Source organism: Cryptotermes secundus, unplaced genomic scaffold, assembly GCF_002891405.2.
Source record: "Cryptotermes secundus unplaced genomic scaffold, Csec_1.0 scaffold614, whole genome shotgun sequence".
In the NCBI taxonomy this organism is placed as follows: domain Eukaryota; kingdom Metazoa; phylum Arthropoda; class Insecta; order Blattodea; family Kalotermitidae; genus Cryptotermes; species Cryptotermes secundus.
This window is the reverse complement of record NW_019728501.1, coordinates 109,353-132,926: the sequence shown is the minus strand read 5'-3', so window position 1 is coordinate 132,926 and position 23,574 is coordinate 109,353. Positions and strand designations below refer to the sequence as shown.

At 40.7% G+C, this 23,574-nt stretch overlaps 1 protein-coding gene across 8 annotated transcripts in view; it reads left to right on the top strand.

Annotated features, from left to right (window-relative positions):
• Positions 1 to 23,574, top strand: part of LOC111865223 (cytochrome b561) — a 57,113-nt gene that overhangs the window by 27,999 nt on the left and 5,540 nt on the right. Inside the window, exons 1-4 of one of the 8 annotated variants that reach the window (XM_023853098.2) lie at positions 13,898 to 13,914; positions 15,098 to 15,159; positions 17,398 to 17,604; positions 18,853 to 19,061. In XM_023853098.2, coding sequence (XP_023708866.1) covers positions 13,913 to 13,914; positions 15,098 to 15,159; positions 17,398 to 17,604; positions 18,853 to 19,061 — 480 coding nt within the window. In that variant the 5' untranslated portion in view covers positions 13,898 to 13,912. The other 7 variants (XM_033751743.1, XM_023853101.2, XM_023853099.1 and 4 more) reach the window with 7 other exon arrangements.

The window sequence follows — 23,574 nt, the reverse complement described above, 5'->3', positions numbered from 1 at the left end:
AGATGGCGGTGAGGTTCTCAGCCTTAAGCGCCGGCCGCCCTTTACCCCCAGGAATATTCCTGGTACTCATTTCTGTTAGAGGCAGAGTCGACCCCAGGGCCATAATGCTGCTGGAAGGATTAGGTAAATTGAAAAAAAAATCCACCTCATTGGGATTCGATCCCGCGACCTTCCGGCTTCTAGCATAGTGCCCCAATCAACTATGCTATCATGTTAATTTAGTAAATACCATTTGGTTATGCTTACTAAATTATATTAAACCATAATACATTACAGCGAAACACAAGCCAATGTCAAAAGAAGTAGGTAGTTAATTGATTAGTTATTCGGCTAAGTATTTAGGTACATAGCTACTAGTCGACCAGCCAGTTTGCTGCTATCTGGGTAGCTGAGTAGTCTGATAGCTAGCGAGTTAGTTTGTGTGTCAGGTGATTATTCTTGTGCTGTGAGGGATTGGGATGCCTGGCCCGTTCCCATTCAGAATTAATTCTGAAATTATGATTCTTATAGACATTTGGTAGGAATGCTTGAACGGGGGATCAGCCGGTCTCAAGGCCGCTACCTATACAGGACAACACAAACACAAAAAGAAAAGCGAATATCCATGCCTCGAGTAGGATTCGAATCCACGATCCTAGTGTTTGAATAGGCGGAGATGTTCCGTGCCTTAGCCCGCGCGCTAGACAGTAATTTAGCCATGTAATTTATCAATTAGGCAAATAATTAATTTCCCCTTCAGCCAATGGAGGTTCATTCAGAAAAATCGGATGATAATATCAATGTACCCTATAGCGCCGCGCATGCGTACTAATACAGAAGCAGTAAATATTAACTTTTTCGGGGAATAACTTATTTGACGTTCGTTTCAATAGCAACTCCTATACGAAGAGCTCTTGTTGTAACCTAAATTTCTGTGGGTCATGTTACCAGTTGTTACTTTATAATATGGTGAGAAATACAGAGTTTACATTATTAACACGTTAAACGTTTAATATTTTTAATATTTAAAATTTATCAATATATATGACGAATATATATTTTAGTATAAAGACAACAGGGCATGCAATGAAGTAGTTTGACGTACATCGAAAAGCACCTGAAGATGGCACTTTTGTGCTGAGACATGTAGTGCAAGAGAGAAGATTAAGGTGAATAAATGTATGCACTGTAAGACGGTTAGAATAAATCATGGACGTTAAACCGGCTTGTGCTTAAATTGATCCACGTATATCACGCTTTCGGAACTATGTACGTATATTCTAAAATACAAGTATGAAGGCCGACATACTGTATTTCCAATGTTATGCTTGAAGGTACAGTGTGTCGGCAGTACCGCCTACATCTGGACGGTATCATCACCCAGAAACATGATCCACAGTGGTTACTCTATTGAACTTCCACAGATAATATTACTGTAGTTGCTTTTAAAATCGAATGGATTGATAAACGCTGTTCTTTACAGCAACCAGACAAGTAATAAACCAGAAGAATGCCGTCCTCTGGGATATGGCGCCGTATAGATCCTGTGTTGGGTGCAGCCGATTGCTCAAGCTGGTTCTTACTCGCGGATTTTTCTACCCTGAAAATGGAAGCGATACGTTCCTCCGAAACGTCGGTTCACATAGGATTTACACGGCGCCACATCCAAGAAGACGACATTCTTCATAGTCAACCGCCGTGAAAATCTCAGGTCTTACAAAGTAATGAAACTGTTCACAATTTAAGGCATGCTGCAGAGTAAAAACGGACTGCCGTTGCAGTTTAATCCAGAACACTTGCAAGCGGATATGAACGTCGCAACATATGGTTCACTTGTTAGCTACGCAATGTATTAAACGCCAATTATGGAAATCGCTGCCATCCAATACGCATCACTTTATTAATGTGTAGGGAAAGTTCCATGGAATCAAATTGGGAGGGCGACAGACCACAGTGTCTAACATAATATGAGACTAAGGGATGAAGGGATCGGATAAAGAAGGGGCAGTTACAATATTGCTTCATATGAGGAGTGACATATAAGGTCGCAGTTAATTAATATTTGCAATACGTACGCGTCTTATGCCCCTGCTTGTCAGAGGCACGTAGGGCCCTAAACAGGAGTTTCAGTATTTCCTCTCAGTGATTGACGGGAGCGCGGCCCGAGGTATTCAACCCCTCGAATTATAGGATCGCGGGTTTGAATCCCACCCCAAACTTTGATATATACATATGTCCATGTTTGATTGTGTTGTCTGTTGTAAGTATGAGGTTAAAAAAATTAAAGCTATCCCTCTAACTGGCTGTGGAGGCCCATAGGATTGTGAGAGTCGAGGCTCTCACATTTTCTAGATAATCGGCTCACATATAGCGCTGAGATTGTCGGCCTTACGCGCCGGGCGCCCTTTACTCCTTATGAATTTTCCTGGTACTCATTTCTGTTAGAGGCTGAGTCGAATCCAGGGTCATAATGCGGCTGGAAGGATTAAGTTAATTGAAAAATCCAATGACCTCATCGGGACTCGAACCCCCGACCTTACGACTTGTAGCATAGTGCCTCAACCAACTATGCCACAGCGCGCCCCCGTTGGAAGTATGAGCTTTGCTGTAATTCGATTCTCCAGACAATGAATCCTGTCGAATTACTTAATGTAGGTCTTCTGAATTAAAAGGACCGCCTCTGTGGTCTAGTGGTTCCTGGCTACGGACCCAGAAGTTCCGGGTTCGATTCACGGCGCTACCAGATTTTCTGAGATGTAGTGGGTCTGGAACGGGGTCCACTCAGCCTCGTGGGGTTAATTGAGGAGCTATTTCAAGGAAATAGCTTCTACGGTCTAGAAACCCGGAGATTAACGGCCGTGGGTATCCGTTGCGCTGACCACGCGACGACACCCTCTAACCGCTAAATTTGGCACTATCTTCTTGGTCGGTACAGTTCTCTTGCGGACTACATGCCACGGATTTCTTTTTCTTTCAAATTAAAAGAAACCTCTATGCTGATAACTAAACCAGTGAAGACAGAATAATGGCGGGAGACCTTCGTAAATAAAATTGAAGACTCATTTGCCTGTCACTTTCTTAGTTTATTGAAAAACGCTTCTCACCTTCTTTAATCGTTAATGGGAAGATGATTATGAATAACGCATATGGAAAATCCGATATGTTTAGGCCGTCGAGGCTTTATTAAGTATTTTACCGAAGGTGCTGAAGAAGCCTTCAAAACTCCAGGGGATAGCCAGCGTCTGGACCGAGAATCAGACTGGGAGCAACGAAAGAGAGTAACTGACCACTGCACTGCGAAACTAGAGCGGTTGAATTATAGGCCTGTTATTCTTCTAGCCGCAGCCTTGAGTGTTATTTAGACGGTACAATATCCGTGTTCTTATAACTAAGTCCGTGGTACATGAACTTATTCGTCAGATATATAAATCCCAAGTTGTGGAACCCTGCACGAAATCCCGTCATCACACCCTGTCGTGACCACCGTCAGTCCAGTGCACACCATCTCACCCGATTTGAACTACCATTTTAATATTATCACATGAGGACTGATGAAGACAAACATTGTTTGGTAACGTTTCAATACACACGTGTCCGCAGCAAGGAATAAACGCTAAACTATAGATGAATTCTTGGAAGTGGTGTTTTCTGTGCCGTCTGTGCTGAGGATGTGCAAGGAGGAGGGATCCGTTACCAGGCAACGGCTGGTGAAAACGTGGCAAGCTAAGAATTAGTGTGTGCTGTAGTGATTTGTAAAGTGTGTAGATTAACGGTAGTTATAATTACTTGTAATTATGTTTTATAAGTGTGTTCATTAAATTAAATTACCAATCCAAACCCCATATCTATTCATTAACACGTGACAATATTCTGCTTCCTTTGGTCTACGTAGTGGTTAATTTCAGCAAAGTTTTCCTACGAAAGCTGCGTATGAAAAGCTTGTCTCCCCCGTGCATGTAACATTCCCCTTCCATTCTATCCATGATTTCCTCACTCTAATTAGTTCATTATAAAAAGTGTTTAGTGAGTGTCAATTTGCAATAAGTGGGTTGTCTGTCGACTTTTTTATTCGGGTGCCAAGATAGCGATTTCTCAGAATTTCGTAGTATAGCTGCCTGGTACGTGATTACGGCCAGTGACACTAGGAAAAGCCGGGCGGGCAGGTTCCCAGAGCGCAGATGACAAGAGGACGTATCAACGACAATTAGAAAATGTAACGAAATTGAAATATCACACTGAATTTGTCAGCATGACGACTGTTAACTGCGAATGGAGGAAGGATACTTTTTCTGTGTCCTTGCTTAGTTGGAAAATATGAATGTCATAACATTTCCGTGCTGGAGGAGGCATGGATTTTTAACTAGCCCCGAGACCGAGTTCTATATCTAGATTCAGTCATCGTTGTAATTGTTGCAGTGTGTTAAACTTTCGAACACTGAATAAAATTCAGGAAGTTTCTTCTGCCTACCTAGGCTGAAACGATAACCTCTTTGTTACGCATCCTTCGATGCAATTTAATTCGTATCAAATATTCACTATGAAATTACATTTCAAAATGAGTCTAGCAAACGGTGTAATTACAAATTGCATTAAACTGATGACCGAACAGATACATTGGTCGGCGACGCTTCCTACCTTCTCACCGGCCAACCTGCCATCCGGATAGATTTTCCTAATTCCCATCTGTCCTAGGTGAATACCAGGAGGACACGCTTGATTCCTGCCCCATCTTTTTCTAGTGCATAGTAACTAATGTTTGTCACATTAATTCGATACTAAAAGCCTTTGCAGCTGCTGATGCGTTGTCGTTATGCGGCTCAGGAACAAATCTTTTGTTGCTTTGGAAAGTAGCTGAGGCAGCAGTATTTCGACTGGCACGTATTGTGGGTTTTTCCCATCTTCTCTTTCCGGTTAAAGAAACAATATTTCGGAACTGACAGTGCTTCCATCGTCAGGTGAAACCTCTGATGGGCCTATTAGGTGGAGATAATCTTTATCCTCGGATAGGAAGATACCTACTGTGACCCTGTTACTGCTAGGATTTTGACCTGTGTTCTAGAAATACATTTTGTTCTGAATCCTATAAAAAATTTGTAACGACGGAATAGATGCCTATGGGTTGCACCCGTTGTCTAATGTAATTAGGGCAATTAAATCCATATGAGGCTGTTGTCTATCATAATAGGCATTCAGTGTAGCATGTACTGGGCGAACAATCAGTGCATACGAAATTTTGGTGGGAAGGCCTCTTAGAAAGAGGAGTTCTGAAGACCGATCCCTAGATGGAAGGATAGTAATAAAATGCTTCAGGGGAAAGATTGAGGTGTGTACTAGATTGAGTTGGCTTCAGTATGCTTTCGTGATGATGGGAGTGGACCTTATGGTCTTATAACAGAGAATGTTTTGAATACCTGATCACAGTGGCTACGTTATCTGAGGCCCGCACAACAAAATCTATCTACGATCTCGTATCTCTAGTTTCATGACTTCGAACCATGTTCGAGTCGTATATACCCGGGCTGTATGTCTTGATTTGTTCCGCGTAAATAGATGTTTTGCAATGGGCTGATCCCCATCCAAGGTTAGATTAAATAGAAACATTTATACAGTTAGGCCTAACAGAAAGGCAGTAGAAGAAGAGGAAGAAGAATATTTCCTGTTGTTCCTATACAATTTGGGTGGTCCGGGGCATAAATATCGACCCGGAGGCCGACTATTCTGAGATTTTTCGTGGCTTTCTTCAGTGTCACCAGACAAATGCTGGGCTAGTACCCTAAATTAAGCTACGACCGCCTTCTTCAACATCCTTTCCATTTCTTTACTGTATGCATTGATCATCCTGTTAATCAACTCTCTGCCTATAATATGAGCGACTAAAAGCGTCGTTAAATAAACCAAGAATAAACAAATTAAATGTACAACACAGTTGACCACTCAGATGTAAGATTTTTGTTCATTCTTTGCACAAAGCATGGGAAGTGAGGGCGAGTTCGGCCGTCCAAGTACATGTTTCATCACCATCGAATTTTGACAAAACTTACGCATGTTAGTCGACATTAAAAGTTGCCGAGGGAATTTACATTTAATGCATATCGACTGAAAATATTCCTACTCTACATGAAGCTAAAATCGAAGCTCATTTATTTTCTCAAATAGGCCTAGGCCTATAACTTATCGTACGAAAGATTGGTACTTAACATGGAATACAGACATCATTAAAATTTACAGCTGTTATTTGGAGTATTTCCGATTTGAATGAAGTCAGATGAAAACTAGTTCCTGGCTCTATGCAGTATGATGTGTATTGGGCAGTTAATTTTGAAAAATAGAGATTATTTTTTATAGGCACCGCTAACTAAATTATTTGACATCAAGGCGTGTGAGTTATGCTGATTAGCAAAGAACGCACGTGGGAAATATGTTTACTCCAAACAGGATTCTAAATTCAAATAGTTGCTTCGTAATGTATTTTTAAACATGCTTCGAAGTTTTCATTTCACTACTGTACTGCATGTGGTCTCAAGGAAAGGAGATGGTGCGGCGCCATTTTGTTGGCTAGGGACAGCGACACATAAACTCAAGCTGTTACCACCGCCCAGGATCGTGGATCAATGTTGAGAACTGGGGCTGTGTGGTGCAGAAGTGTAATGCTTCATCAGAAACATTCGAAATATTTTCTGAATCAGTCTGATTCACAGGATCCACTTGTGAGTCTCAGGGCTGGATTCACAGTTGTGGAGGTCTCAGTGCAATAAAAATATGGAGGCCCATACTAGTAACAACAAATTTAGGTTACGACAATTATTCTTCTTCTTGTCCTTATTTCTTATAAATAAGTAAGTAAAGGTATTCCTGTAACAGGCCGTGGAGGCTCATAGGGTTTTGAGACGTTGAGGTTCCCGTATTTTCTAGACAATCGGCTCATAGATGGCAGTAAGGTTTTCAGCTCTACGCGCCGGCCGCCCTTTACCCCCAAGAATATTCCAAGAATGTTCCTGGTACTCATTTCTGTTAGAGGCTGAGTCGACCCCAGGGCCATAGTGCGGCTGGAAGGATTAGGTAAATTGGAAAAAAAAAATCCACCTCATCGGGATTCGATCCCGCGACCTTCCGGCTTGTAGCATAGTGCCTCAACCAACTTCGCTTCGTAGCGGGGGGGGGGGGGGGCTTAATAACGTACGCACATAAAAGAGAAGGGAATCCGAAATTTTAGAGAGTCCAAATTGATGAAGTTTTACTGCATGTGCAAGGCCGGCATAAGTCACTGTGTCTTACGCGACGAGAAATCACCTCCCCTGTTAAAATTAGACCCGTTTTCTCTAAACTTCTTAGTAACGCAGAATTTCAAGAAACTGGGATTAGAACCGCCGTTTGTCTTGAGATTGTTACAACAGCATTTTATTACATTGTTAGATAACATGTATAGATTATTGGCAATTAATGATGGGATATGAACGAAAGGTCAGCAGAAATTAATCCTCATTTAACAGAAAGCCAACGTTAGCAGCAACAAGAACAGTAGGAAAAGGTCTGTCAAATATGTGGCCTAAAAACAATCGTGCTTTCCCAGACTTCCGCTGTGTTCGTCAGTGCTGTCGCCCTGGCTTTTGATATTTAGGCGTTAAAACCTCTCACGACGCAAGCAAACAGTCTCTACGGACGTTTACTGCATATTTGTTTCAAAACATCCTCTTAGAATGCTAATGCGAAGTCATTCATCATAATGTCGCCTTATTAGTTGTCCAGTCACAGTTTTATCCACGTTGCTTTTATCTAGGATCAAATGCATTTAGAGATAAAAATGTCAAATAGTGTCATTGAGATGTATTTAAAATGACGTTAAACACAGTATATTTAAATACAAATAATAAACAGCATAAACACTGTTCTAATTAAGATAATTTCGAAGGTGTATAAGACATCAACGCCGGTCACGGTAGCCGAACGGTCTAAGGCATGTACTGTCTTCGCTCGCTTGGAAACCGGGATCGTGGATTCGAATCCCACTCAATGCATGGATGTTTAGTTTGTGTGTGTGCGTTTTTCTGTGTTTGTGTGCAGGTAGAGGCCTTGCGACGAGCTGATCACCCGCCCAAGGAGTCCTACCGAATGTGTAAGATCAAGAAAAACCGAAGTGAACGGAGAAGTTCATGGAGGTAGGCCTAGGCCCACTGGGGCTGTAGTGCCGGGGGGGGGGGAAGACATCAACGTCTGAACTACAAAAAATGAGTCAGGATAGCCTAGTCATTAGAGTGGTGGCCTAGAGTTCAGTTCTTGGCAAGGGCAAGACAATTTATTTTTGCCCACATCACAAGACTGCCTCTGTGTTCACCCATCGTCGAGGTCAGTGCTACAGGACTGAAGCCAAGACCTTTAGAACCTTTATTAGAATCTACTCCCTATTCAGAAGTGGGTTTCAAGAGCTAACATTAAACTAACCTTCCATAAGTCACTGATCAGATCAGTAATGACTTATGCTTGCCCCGCCTGGGAATTAGCGGCAGACATCTACCTCTTAAAATTGCAGCGTCTACAAAGCAAGGTTCTCCGCACCATTGGAGATTTTTCAAGGTGCACACCGGTCTGCGATTCGCAAACGGCCTTCAGCCTTCCGTATGTATACGGTTATGTAACAAAACTGTGCAGGCAACAAGCAGAAGTCGTGCAAAATTATGAGAATAAACATGTTCGCGGCATAGGACAAGGCGAAGCTAGATGTAAAAAATATAAGAGGCTTAACTTGGCGGTGGTCAAGCTTACGACCATTCAAGTGACTAAGCTGCCATTGTAGCATAAGATATGTAAGATAGGCATGATGTGCTTTGCAAAGCCTGTACTGACAGGAATTTTACATAGTGTAAAAGGAAGAATGTTCAGTAACATGCTATATGTGCCATACGTACATTTGACGAAAGGGCAATATTCGCAAGAGACAAAGCCGTCGTTTTGTCAGAGATGTTACATAAAGGCTGTGACCGCAAGGGTTCAGTTAAAAAAAAATCGTGAGTCTCAAGGAGATTGACGCTAAGACGAACTGATTGGCGATAAACTGCCAGTCGTAAAGTAAAGGGAAGACCTGTTCGGTGTAGTTGAAGAACCTCCGCTGTTAAAAGCTGTTGCCAGGTAACGGCCGATAAGACAAAACAGGCTAGAAAAGGCTTAGCGGGTGCTATGGTGGTTTGAGAATTATGGAGATTAGCGATTGTTTGTAGTTCCGAGTCATGTATAAGTGGTCGATAAATCCGTTCACCAATCCAAACCCCCGTCTATAGTCACACACATAAATCGTGAGGCTATAAATCTCAGGAGGGACCTGTCGCATGAATTTAGACTTCAATTTGGGGAATAATTTCGTCATTCTAAAAAAAAACTTTTCTTTTCACCAACGATTTTCAAATATTTATTTCATTAAACGTAGAATTCTACTTCATACGGTGGCCTAAAAGTCACTTCCTGGTGTTCAAGAGTTGTGTCTTCTGGAAAATAACGCCATTTAGTCCACTGAAAGTCAACCGACGTTTCGGAGGAACATTTAGCTTCCATTTTCATGGTAGAATAATAAGTAATGCAAGAAACCAGATTAAACTGAAAACAAGAGCTCTAATAAAAATAGTAAATTGTAATATTTGACGATTTCTTTTGAATTAACAAATATTGTATTAGGGATTCTGTGGGGTCTGCACTCCGAAATGGGGAATACCTGAATATTTTTACCTTCTTGTTACAAGGAAGACGTTTCAGTACCGTATTTACAGAGACGTTCACGGGTTCAGTCTCCTCCCACTTGTCTTTCCGGAAATGTCTCTCGCGACAAGACGGCCCGTTTCAGTGACATTGTTTATGGCAGTATTTTGTAAAATTTTAAAAATTCTGCGATGAAATTATGTACACCTGTGTCAACAGCATATTTGCTATTTTTAATGTGCGCAAGCTTATCTTTGGTTCATTTCCCAATTTCCCCAAATACAGTACACATCATCTTTAAAATAATTCCCAAAGAATTAACTCCACTTTCGAATAAATAACATTTTTGTGGCAGATTCCAATGAAATACCTAATATAGCCAATTGCACTTACAGAATGTAATGCGCAGTTAGTTTTTCGAAAGATGTTTCGAGAAGAAAAATGTGTGTGTCATATTTAAGTGGATAAGAAATTGTTTACATACGTCGAAATTAAATTCCGTAACCTCTCCTGGAAAGTCCCCCCTGATGAGAGGCCACTTTACGACAATTAAAAGCAGAAGTTCTGTTTTCCTTTCTTGTCAGTGTTTCAGTTGTTACTGGAAGCCAAACATAATGGACATGTAACCATGAGAAGTCTAGCTAGCAGGTGTGGCACCGTGGTTCCTCAACATATTGTGTTGGTCCCTTGTTACTGAATAATGCATTTCTAGTATAAATAAGCAGAAAACCGAAACACAGCTTTACAGATGCAGGGAGAAGAGATGAATGATGACATACGTAGTTTATACTATATCATACGATGAAATGAGATTCAGAATTCTGTGCTAATATCACAGGGATGACCAGAGTGGAATTATACTTCCAGTTGACCACGATAAAGTGATAGACGTTACGGTTTGCGGTCCTTCATATTCGGAAGGTTCTGGGTTAGAATCTCTGCCCGGAAACTGCCTAATCTGAATATTTAGTCGGTTGATCTTATCTTATACATATATTACAAATCATCCTAATTTTGATTCTGTATAATATAGGATCTTACGCGGTAACTGCCTTCTAAAAGAAGTTATTGAAGGAAAGATAGAGGGGCGGATAGAAGTGACCAGAAGACGAGGAAGAAGACGTAAGAAGATGCTGGATGACCTTGGGGACAGAAGAGGATATTTTCATTTGAAGGAAAAAGCTCAAGATCGCATCAAGTGGAGGAACTGTTCTGGAAGAGACTGTGAACCTGTCGTCTTGAGAGATTACAGATGAATGAATAATATAGGAAGTTTTAAAATCATCGTTAAACAAAGTTTAGATGAGTCATAATAAAGTGCTGCAGCCGAAACATCCCACGATCTCATAAGAAACTAAAGCATTAGGTTTGTTCCGACCGCAGTAAAATTTCCTTCGAGCACTCCGTTCAAAGTCCCTTCTCCTCGTGGTTTTCTTGGTGCGTGTGGGTAAAGCCACTCGAGCTATAAAGTAAGTGTAATAAAGGTGTTGAAGGGATATAAGATAGCAGCTTTACACCCGAACAACTAGCCTACGGTATCTTCTGTTTCAGACACTGAGATGACCCTGGAGCTGGTCTGAATATCGTGGCCAGAAAAAATATGATTGTCCCGCTGGTCGTCTGATCCATAAGCAGTCACTTTACTTTATATTGTACTGGTTGGAATACCTGCTTAATATTGAAGCGGTCCCCGGTCCCAGAATTAACCTGGAGTCGGGCAGTCCCCATAAGCTTTCGAAGTCTTTCCTCAGCCGTTTCTTTATAGCAAGAGATATGATCATGTTTGAAATGGACCCCTTTCGCTTCCTCTCGTAGCCCTATGTTTCCAGACTCACAATTCATAATCAGTGTCATTTCTTATTGGACACCATATAGCCGAAACGCTTGATGCAACATGGTGAAGTGAATTAAGAAATAAATATGTAAGATTTGAGGTTCTCACATCGGTGGTTGTGAAGAATACCATCTTCTGGGATATAACGCCGTGCAGTCCTTTGAAAGTCAACCAACGTTACGGAAGAACATCGCCTTCATGTTCAGGGCCAAATAAGCCGAGCAAGATACCAGCGTGAAAGTGGCAAGCTGAGTGATTGTCACCTGCTTTCACTATGGTATCTTTCTCGGTTTCTTCGACCGTGAAGATTGAAGTGATATAGTCCGAAACATCGGCTGACCTTCAACGGGCCACACGGCATTGTATCCAAGAATATGGTACTCTTCAAGAAATACCTGTAACTATACCAAAATAATCTCTTGAGCATTCAGATATTACGGTAGTGAATGCGAATTTACCCTGATAGCAGAAGTGAAATTTCATAGGCATTTCTTTTCCACTGGTTGGTCAGAATAATTATACATTCCGAAAATTTAAAGGCGCAGTATTATACTGATATTTATTTATTTTATTGCTAGTGGGGTGGGACTAAGTCCCTTGTACTGCGGCCACTTCTGGCCTATTGCACCAGCCCCAGATGATAGGTGAGGGTAATTGTGGAGCAATTGGTGGAATAAAGATTGGCAGGGGAAACCGAAGTACTGGGAGAAAACCTGCCCCAGCGCCACTTTGTCCACCACAAATACCACTTGACTAGACCCGGGATCGAACCCGGGCCGCCGCGGTGGGAAGCCAGCGACTAACCGCTTGAGCTATGGCGTGGCCATACTGATATTTAAATAGTCGAAATGGGGTTTTAATTGTCGTCGTTGGGGTGGTGAGATTTTTGCCTCCGTCTTCTCATTATCATCGATCCATTGTTCGCTTTGCCACCCCTGAAACTATTCACCCCCCAAGCTTGAACAATGCCGAATGAAACTTTGGCATTGGTGAAGCAGAAAGGGAAGAGTCAGACCGGTTCCAATCCGATTTTCACGCGGTTACAGCTTCTAATGAAAGGCGTGAGGCTCGCATGAATTGTTGCTATATATTGACGCAGTCTCAGCTGGCATAACACAATATTTTAGATTAAGGAAAAGATTTCTCTTCTGCTCTCATTAAATCGCACAACATGCTTTATTGCATATGCAAATGAATGGATGACAAATGAGCAACAATTTTCATTTAGATGTTTTCTGTCGTGTAGTTATTTCTTTCCTAAAGAAAATAATGTTCTGCCGTATTTTGGTAGGAATTAGGTAATGGTAGCTCCTACATGTCAATTACAACATGTAAAAAATCATGGCTTGACCCTGCTTTTTTAAGGTGCACCACAAAAAGATGTGAATAGTGTCGAAATAGAAGATAAGCCATCCCTGTAACGGGCCATGGAGGCCCATAGGGTTGTGAGACGTCGAGGATCCTACATTTTCCAGGCAATCAGCTCACAGATGCGGTGAGGTCAGCCTTACGCACCGGCCGCCCTTTACCCCCAGGAAAATTCCTAGTACTCATTTATGTTAGAGGCTGAGTCGGCCCCAGAGTCATAGTGTGGCTGGAAGAATTAGGTCAGTTGAAAAATCCAATTATCTCATCGGGAATAGAACCCACGACCTTCCGGTTTGTAGAATAGTGCCTCAACTAACTACGCTACCGCGTGCCCCAAATAGCGATACTATAAGATATTTATACCACATCTTTCATCTTTTCCGTCTGTGAACAGACACGACTAATAATACGAATGTTAACAGATCCTCAAGTGTGTAAGGAAGGTTCAACAGAAACCCTCACGGGAGTGATTACAGGGTCAATTTAAACCGCTCCAAGAGCACTTTAGTAACATTAAGGTTCGATAGAGATCCATCCCAGACTGGTTACAGATGATCAAGGATCGACTGAAGCCTGCCTGAGAGCGATCCCTGGAAATCAACATTCAATAGAAACTCTCTTGCGAGAGAATACAGGAGACAATATTCAACAAGAATCCTCCTGTGGACGATTGTGTTCAGCAGAAACACTTGACATATACCACTCTTACATTTGAGAACACAGGACCATATTTGGGGGGGGGAATGCTACCGAGGCCTTCGCCCCAGAGCCTCCAAAAAAAAAAAGAGAGAGAGAGAGAGAGAATTCGCGTATTTTAATGAAGCCTTTGCTTGTGTAAAATCACATAAATGTTAGTTTACATTTTTAGTTATCGTAAGAAATATGAACCAAAAAAAAGTTATCATAACTGAAATTTGTTGTTATGGATAGGGGCCTCTATATTTTTATTGTCCCAGGGCCCAGCCCTGGGAGAACAGCTGTCTACTATGAGATCAATACAGCATATAGAGTGGGTAGGTGGGAGAAAGCAAAGAGGGGCATGAATGAATGTGAGCATTCTTTCTCTTGTATATCAGGTGCACAGGTGGTATCTCTTTCACTCAAGACATACTGTAGATACATGCTTTTGTAAGAGTACGATTGTCACCGTTTTATGAATGTATAAAACAGGCAACTAAGAATTGTGATGTGTTATTTGTCAGTGTTACTCCATACGGTGTGTATATGTTAGATACTGTTGTGCCTCATTCCATATGTTTTATTTGAGCTGACTTTTTGGATGCATTCCAAGTCTGATGGTCATGACAGCCTGTTGCTTCATACCTGAGTGCATGTGAGAATGACGTCTCAAATGTAGGCATAATACTCATATGGGAGTGTTGTATGGTGTAGTAATATATAGTGCTAAACATCTGAGGTGGAACAAATATTCAAAATCATATTTTAGTGTCAGTGAAAGCTTTAGACATAGTAAGCGGAAGATTTAATTTACTAATAAAATATAATATAACCAATTAAATATGTTTAAATAATTGTTTACTTTCACTGATTAATGGACCAATTAATGGAAGAGTTGATTATTTATTTCTTTGTAGTTGTTTAATGATGATAATTGTAACTCAGACAGTATAGCATCAAATTATTGAATGACGGTGAATAATGAATTAGAAGGTATTTGGAAGGAAGTGATCATGTCCTAATATTAAGTTACTCCGTGGCTTTAGTCCGCAAGCAAACTATATCGACCGAGCGACCGTCACTTGTCGGCGAAGATAGTGCCAACTTTAGTGGATAGAGGGTGTCGCGTGGTCAGCACAACGAATCCCCACGGTTTTCTAGACCGGATATTAAGTTACTATCCCAGCATTTGTCTGGAGGGACTGAGGAAAATCATAAAGAGAATATTTTATTATACAACAAAGGATTAGGTAATGCTGTGTGCAGAACTTGTAAAACAATGATAGTATAATTTCTGACTCATAATCATCATCATTCAAGTTTGAACAAAAATCTGCCGTTCAGTTCTTGTTAATACGAAGGTAGAGCCATCCCTGTAGCAGGCCGTGAAGGCCCATGGGGTTATGAGAGGTCGAAGCTCCCACATTTTCTCTAGACAGTCGGCTCACAGATGGCAGTAAGGTTGTCAGCCTTGCGCGCTAGTCATCCTTTACCACCCCAGGAAGATACGTGGACCCTAATTCCTGTTAATATCATATTTATTTAATTTTGCAGGAAAACTGAAAGTAAAAAGAAGTCATCTTCAAAGAGGTTTCAAGGCATCTGTAAAGGATCTGGTAAAGTGGGGCCATATTGTAGGAATATTTTGACTGTTCATTTATTTGCATTAGTGATGATCAGAGTTTGTCAGAGTATTTGAAATTTGTTCTGATGATGGAATCATATTGTGACGTGGATGGCGCAACGGGAAGTTTGGGTCACGTGAACTCTGCGTTTCCTCGAGTGACGTCACATACCCCCACTCCTTCCACCAGTACGCAACGCTCGGTAAACACCCCCTCCCCGCGGTGACGTAGCAGAGGAGCGGCTGTGTTGTTACCAAGGGATACCGCAGTTGTTATGCAGCATGAAACAACTCTCGACAGCGTTGTTAGCAACACCGGTAAACACGGCGTCACGCAACAGGGAAGCTTGTGCAACGACTGTTGCTAGGCAATCGGTAAACACGGCGTCAGGCAACAGCGGTACCCATCACGTAACTGTTTTCTGTTTGTCCGTGCAGAGTAGCGAACACTATTCAGTAGTGAGTGATTAGTGAGTGAGGATTGAGCCAGTTACGAGTGAGTGAGGACTGAGCCAGTTACGAGTGAGTGAGTTACTAGAGAGAGAGTATCTTCTCAGTTTCAGTCTAGCAGTTGCCGAGCCGGGTCGTATCGAGTGCATGGCAGTGACTACAGGAGAAGTATTTGTAATACTGCCGGTGGCAGTAATTGTGTGATTGTAAGAGCGAATGTGCAATAAATTCACTATATCCAATATGGCGTGAAGTTACTTGTCGCGTGACATACACCCAACACGTGACAATATATTAAATACCTCAATATTGATATAGGCTGTAACATAAACAGAGCCAGGATAGCTCGCTCGGTATAGCAACAAGCTACAGGATGGGTGGCTGGGGAAGTCAGTTCAGATCTGAGCAAGGGCAAGAGATTTTTCTCTTCTCTACAGTATCAAGACCGGCCCTGGGGCCTGCCCAGCTTCCTGTCCAATGGGTATGGTAGGGGGGTCATTCCCGAGGATAAAGCAGCAGATGTACAAAGCTGACCAGCCACCTCCATGTAGTGCTGAGGTCAAGAACGGTGGAGCTATACCTCCCTTCCCACATATGACTTCATGGCATGGTGATTAATTAATTGAGCACAAGGAAAATGTTACTTCTGTAACACGAATAGAAATAAATATAATAAAAAGTGTGTTTGGAAGTAATCATGGTCTATTGTGAAGTGAAATGTGTTTAGATGGTCTGAGAGAGACCACAGAACACTTCAGATAGCCAGTCCCTAGCAGGGAATTCAGTTTTGTACTTTTCAAAGCTGGAGTGACCACTGGACTGGTGTTTGGTAGAATTTTCTAACAATCTGTTTTTAAAATTAAGAAGTATCAAATTACCTTTATGGTTAACATATTGTAAGACTCAACCAAATAATCATTATTGTCATCAGCATCAGGGTCTGTTCCAATGCCAGTCATTTATCCTTGAACTGATATCTCCTTCTTTTTAGCATTAGACCGACCTTGGCTTCTTATATCTTGTAGCTGTATCCGTGTTCATTAATGTGCTCCGCATTCATTCTTGAAATGATGTGTATGTGGCAACTTCACTACCATTCTTCATTTTCAGTGCAGTGGTAATCTTTGTAGTCTTGTCAATGAGACAGTATGGAGGGCAGCATTGTACCAAGGAGTTCACTTCACGTACCTCAATGATCATTATTCAAGGTTGTCATTATACTGGGAAAGTTTGGGGTTAAATCAGGGTTTAAATTTGTTAAATAAACAGTTCCTGTGTGTAAAGGCTACATGTACATGACTTACTAACCATATTTCTAATTACACTGTATAGGATCTTAATTAAGCAGCTGAAATTTATTCACCTGGTGAAGAAACCTTGTGCTTTCATGGAACCCATAGGTCAGTCACCGTCTTCTCAGAAGTCCACTAATTTACCCTATTTGAGGCACTTGTAAATCAAGTTCCCACTTTCACAACCTATTTATGTTACATCTATTTTAATATTGTCTTCCCATCGATGTTGAAATTTTCAAAATACAGTTGTATAAAAATAATATGTGATTATTCTTGTCACTGCATTTGAATTTCCAGTTCTTAAACATTGTAAACATTGTATTGATATTACCACAGCCATTTTTCTAACATCCTTTTTAATACTGTCCTCCCATCTGAAGCCAGAATCTCACAAATATGAATGTTATATAGGACTGAGTAGAGGATGATTCTTAGCAGTGTCCTCTTTTTAGCCCTATATACAAATGTGCATATCTATGTTATAGGTGATATGGATGCCCCACAGCAGAATCTTGAAGGCTTCATTACGACTTTTGGTGTAGCTCAAGCTGTTGGAGCATTGACTGTTATCTTGGTGACTGTTTGGGCTGGACATTATCGTGGAGGTTTTGCATGGCGCTCCAATGTTGACCTTGAATTCAACTGGCATCCTGTCCTTATGACGTTCGGAATGATATTTTTGTATGCAAATTGTAAGTCACAATTTTCTTCAGAATTTTCCTTGTTTCATGTCTCAATAATATTAAATGTGCTTTAGTTTCTGATGGCATGTGACAATTTTTGTATTTGTCCCATTGCAATTAGTACGTTGTGTATTGTTCATCATATCTGGTAATTTTGATATACAGATTATTTCAGGATTGGCTCTGTTCCAATATGTAGGTGACTGATATTCATTATACTAACATACTCCCATTGTATTGACATATATTTCCACTTTTCTCCAAGATTAGTCATAATAATTTGGGATTTATATCAGGACCAATTTAATGCTAAACTTCTGTGAAAGTTAGCCATTAGATCACAGGGACAGGGCAGAATGGTCTAGTGGTTAGCATATAAATCTTATGTTCAACTAGTTCCAGGTTTGATCCTAACTTTTGCCCCTAATTTTTTAAGAATAAAAGAGGACCAGCTGAAAAACTATTAGCTCTTCAAGAAAGGCTCTGCACCATGCACTTAGAGTAGTAAGATGAGGATGATGTCCTGCACATGTTTGGGCCCATAGCACAGTTTACAAGCTCATATGTCAACATATCACAAACAAACCCAACCATATCACAGAAGATGCCAGAAATGACCCATGTTGCTCAGCACAAATTCCTTTCCTCCCCATAAAATGTTCACATTCATGTGTTGAAGTTCCTTTTCGGAAACAGAAAATACTTGGAACTTGAAACATGAAACTGTAAACCTTGATTTCCTGTGCAAGGCTTTTAAGGGATTTTCAAAAATATAATAATAATAATAATAATAATAGTAGTAATTTCATCAAATTTCTCTTCAGTGGGCACTCAGCATTATGATTAAGTTCTTTTTGTCCAAACTGACCCAGTATGTCTAAATTGTTTTGCAACTGTTTGAATAGTTTTTTTTTTATTTGGAATTTTTAACATCTTGAATTTCATGGTGAAATCTTCTTACTTCTCACATGGCATTTTGACAGATCTGACTGACTCAGTGTTTAATGCAGTATCAGGGGGTTACAGTTGACAGGCACATAATGCATATGCTTGCTTCATGGTAGCTGTTCAGAGATTAATTGGATCAATATTAAAGAAAAATTGCAATGCACATATATATAGGCTACTGGTCTGTCAACTAAATCACAAGTCCAAAGGCCTGTGGTGCAAATCAATGTGAGAAGCATGTGTTTAATTTACATTGTTAATAATAAAGAATTATTAGGTTGTAATGAATTTATTACGTTTTTCTTTCAGCTATTATGATTTACCGAGCATTTCGAAACAATCGCAAGCGCCGATTGAAGGTAGCACATATGCTGATACATGTTATTGCCTTCATACTTGTCGTCATTGGTCTTGTAGCAGTATTTGATTCTCATAACCTCAAGGAGCCACCAATTCCAAACCTGTATACGTTGCACAGTTGGATAGGTCTTTCAGCTGTCATTTTGTTTGCTTGTCAGGTAAGATTTTGTTTGTCTTTCTGAATATCCATAGGGCATTCTAGTGAACCTACTGTAAAGAATAAGAACTTAATATTTAAATATAAAAGGTGAAATAGCTTTGTCATAACTCATTCTGTGACTGGCTGTAGGATGAATGGCCAGGGTCAATTTTTGGTAATGCGAGAGTTTTTTCTTTTTTGCAATCATGACCATCTGTATCCAATCTAATGGGTACCGTTTTTTTTTTCTCCCCAAGTGGTGAAGCTGCCAGAGTATGAAACTGACCATTCACCTTAATTTGGTGTCAGGGTTAATTTATGCAACTTTTCTTTCAGGCATCCTATATGGCTTCCTATCTTAATGTTTGGGCATGCTTAGAAATGTATATTTTAGCTTGTACGGAAAAATAAATTGATTGCAAATTAATGACTCTTGGTTCTAATGGCTGTAAGTAAATTCCCATGACATGAGCAGACTAAAAGCAGACTTCAAACAAGCTGCAGATGTACAGAATTTGTACAAAACAATGGAAACACTACAGACACTGTACACATTTCTTTATTAATACGCTGTTGTACCACATTTTGCCTTCAATATGGCTGCAGTCCTTCTTGGAATGGACTCATACAAGTTTTGAGCAGCTCATAGTGGATTTTATACCATTCTTCTTGAAGAACATCTTCAGGTTGCTTTAGTGATGTTGGAGGTGGGAATCTGTTCCTAACGCTAGTCTCCAAAACTGACAGGTGATTATGCTGGCTTGGGAAGATGATGAAGTTGACCTTCATGCTCTTCAAGCCATGAATGAACAGTTCCAGCTGTGTGAATGGGAACATTGTTATCTTGGAAAAGTGCATCGTTGTTCAGAAATAACATCTGGATCATGGGATGCACTTGATTATCCAACCTGTCCACATATTCCCTTGCATTAATACAGCCATGAAAGGTAATAATAGGACCAGCAGAACACTATACCATGATATTGCTGCCCAAACCATGACAGAACCTCTACCATGTTTCACTGTTGGAACCAGTCATTCAGTATTGTAGGCTTCCTTAGTTGTTCTCAAAATGTAAACTCTTCCTACTGTAGCATGAAGGACAATTCATCTGACCATGTCATGCACGCATTTCCAATTGTTTGATGTCCATGTTTTATGGTTGTGACACCATCGTTTACACATCTGAGTATTACTTTCAGTAATCAGAGGTTTAGCAGTTGCAGCCCTTCTGTGGGTGCTGGATTTGTGAAGCTTGCATCAGACATTTTTTGTGGAAACAGGGTCTTCAAGATGAATATTCAGTTCTGCTGTCCTGTCACCTGTGCTGCAGTAGTTCTGTGATTTTTTAAACAAGCCATGGTAACATTCGGTATAGTGACTGGCTACCAGCTGGACGACTGAAGGGTCTGAGCTTGAGTCCTGGTAAGGTCAAGAATTTTCTCTTCCCAAATCATCCAGATCAGCTCTGGGGTCCACCCAACCTTCTATCCAATGGGTAGAGGAGGCTCTTTCCCTGGGGGTACAGCGGCCTGAGCATGAATATGACCACTCACCTCCAGCTAGTGCCGAGGTCAAGAAAATGTGGATCTATACTTCTACTCCCCCGTATGCCTTCATGGCATTCATTGAGCACAGGTACAACTTTACCTTACCTTCTCAATGTATGACAAACTCTTTCTGTTAATGTTGATTTTCACTCAGTGTTCCTCTTCGCTGATGTTGTTTTCCCATGATTCATGTATGCTGACATAACCTTAGAAACAGTCGCTCTCGGTACACCTAATAATGTGGTAGTTTTTGCTCAGATGCTTGAGCTAAATGTGCACCAACCATCTGCTCTCTTTCAAAAACCAGACAAGTCTCCCATTTTCCTATTCTTTCACATGGACTGTCACTCAACACACTCATTAATGCACTGACACAAGCACAACAGACTATAAACAAATGGAAGAACATTCAGTGATGCCAACTGAAGTTCTTTCAATGTAGCCAGCACAAAGTATATTCCTCAAGTTTTTAGTGTTTCCATCGTTTTCTCCACTTCCTCTATACGTGGAACGGCTATAAAATAACCGGACTGATTTTTTTTTTTGCCGACTCCCTGTGGCCTTGGCAACAGTGAGTGAATGGCATATTAGCCTGTCCTCTCCTCTCCATTAACCTTATGCCTTCCAATGCCATACAGCCAACAGTGTGGTAGCAGCCTTCGTTTGCACCGGACCAGGTCTCTAAGCTCCACTGGAATTATGTTAAGTGTTAAAGTAGAGCAACGTGTCAAAGTGAAATTTCTCGCAAAACTTGGAAAATTCGCTACAGAAATATACAGATTTTACATGAACATTTTAACATGAAAAAAGTATGCTCAACAATGGTGCCGAGAATCCTCACTCCTGAGCAAGAGGAAACTTGAAGGAACATTTGTGCTGACATCCTTCAAGACACTGAAAATTATCCTAATATTTTATGAAATGTAATAACTTGTGATGAACCATCGTTTTTTCAGTATGACCAGGAAACTGAGTGCCAATCCATGCATTGGAAGCACAGAAGAGCAAGTCAAATTTCAAAGCAATGTTGATCTTTCTTTTTTCGATATCCAAGGGATTGTTCACATTGATTGGGTGCCTGAAGGTCAGATCGTTAACCAGGTCTAGTATAAGGAGGTTTACGACAATCCTTTGTGAACGGGGTAGAAGAAAAAGACCTGAAATATGGAAGAAGGGCTCATGGATTCTTCACCATGACAGCATGCTGGCACACAATGCACTGTCTGTCAAGACATTTCTGGTGAAGAACAAGATCCGTGTGTTGGAACATCCACCCTACTCACCTGCCCTAACCCTGTGTGACTTTTTATTATTTCAAAAGTTCAAATCTGCATTAAAAGGAACCCGTTTTGAGTCTGTAGATGCAGTGAAGGCAAAGGCAACAGAGTTAATGAAGAAGCTAGCAGAAAGGGGCCTGCAGCGTTGCTTCCAACACTGGAAAATTTGCATGGAGATTTGTAGGGGTTGGGGAGGGGACCACTTTGAAGGTGATGCCATTTCCATTATGTGATTAGATAAATAACAGATTTTAGAGCATCAGTCCCATTATTTGATAGCCACTCCATGTATGGGTCTTGGTTTTTGTTACTCAGATGCTGTATATTCCCAAAACAGACATACCTTTGCATTAATGCATTATTATGAGACTTATTGCATAGATTTATCCATCCTTGTGGTACTTCCTCCCTCTTAGTTCAGATATCCATTCCCCTCAGTGACATATTGTCAGATGTCTGCAATCTGTGTTCTTCCCTTAATGTCAGACCTCAATTATCACACTCAATACAAAACAGCAGGTAAGATTATGTTGTTCTTATTTTTTTTTTTCTTTTTATTCTTTAGGGGCAGGAAATTGGAAGACAGAAGATTCAGAATTAAATAGCAGCAATCATTCCTCAAATTTAATCTGCTTTATGAATGTAATTTTGATGTATATTTGTCATTCTGATTACAACATTGGATATACTTATAAGTGGCTCTGTATGTCTCACTGTGATTATTCTTAATTCAAATTTTAAAACCTTTCCAGATGCAGTGGTTAGTTTTCTGCATCACATTTTGGAGCTTCAGTTTTTAATTTCATTCTAGTACCTTAAAGTATGCCAAGACCACTCCATTATCCTGCTGAATTTATCATTCTTATTTGATACCATATAATCTCTGCAGCTGATCAGTTGTTAAGTTATTAAATGGAACCGTTTCAATAAGTTCTGCTTCTTGTTCTGTCTCCTGTTTATTTTTCTCCCTCCTCCCCCAATAAGTTATCTCATGTAGTTGGCCAGGAAGGCCAATGCAGCAGCACAGGTGAACCTAGTGGCCACCTGTTGCAGCATGACTTAGGGGTGTAACATTTTCCAAACTTCTCTTTTTTAAGTAAAATTAAATTTCTGATTATCTTTTGTTTATATCATACAACCATTAATAATAATGTAGTAGTAGTAATAGTACTTAATATTAACAGTGATCTAGCAATCAGTAGTTTAAACATGTTATGTAACCATGTAACTAAAACTGTTTAAGAATTATGACACCAGTTATAGTCATTACAGAGTTTGAAAATGCTGTGTTATTAATTGTGATGGAATTTTGAAGAAGTTGATCTGTTTTGGGGTGGGGGTGAGGGTGGCATTTAGGCCATGCTGGCCATGTTCATCCCACACCAATCTGTCTTACTTACTTATGGAGCTGAACCCTTCTTGAGGAGAAACCAGATCTGCAGCTACTCAAGAATTTCCCAGCATTTAATGGAACCCGAAGGTTCATTAGCATGTTCATAAGAGCCCTCCATTGGTTCCTATCCTGAGCCAGATCAATCCAATCCTTGCCATCCTATCCTATTTCTCTACGATCCATTTTAATATGGTCCGCCCACCTATGCCTTGGTCTTCCCGGTGGCCTCATTCCTTCTGGCTTTCCCACCAATATCCTATATGCATTCCCCTTCTCCCCCATTCATGCTACATGCCCTGCCCACCTCATCCT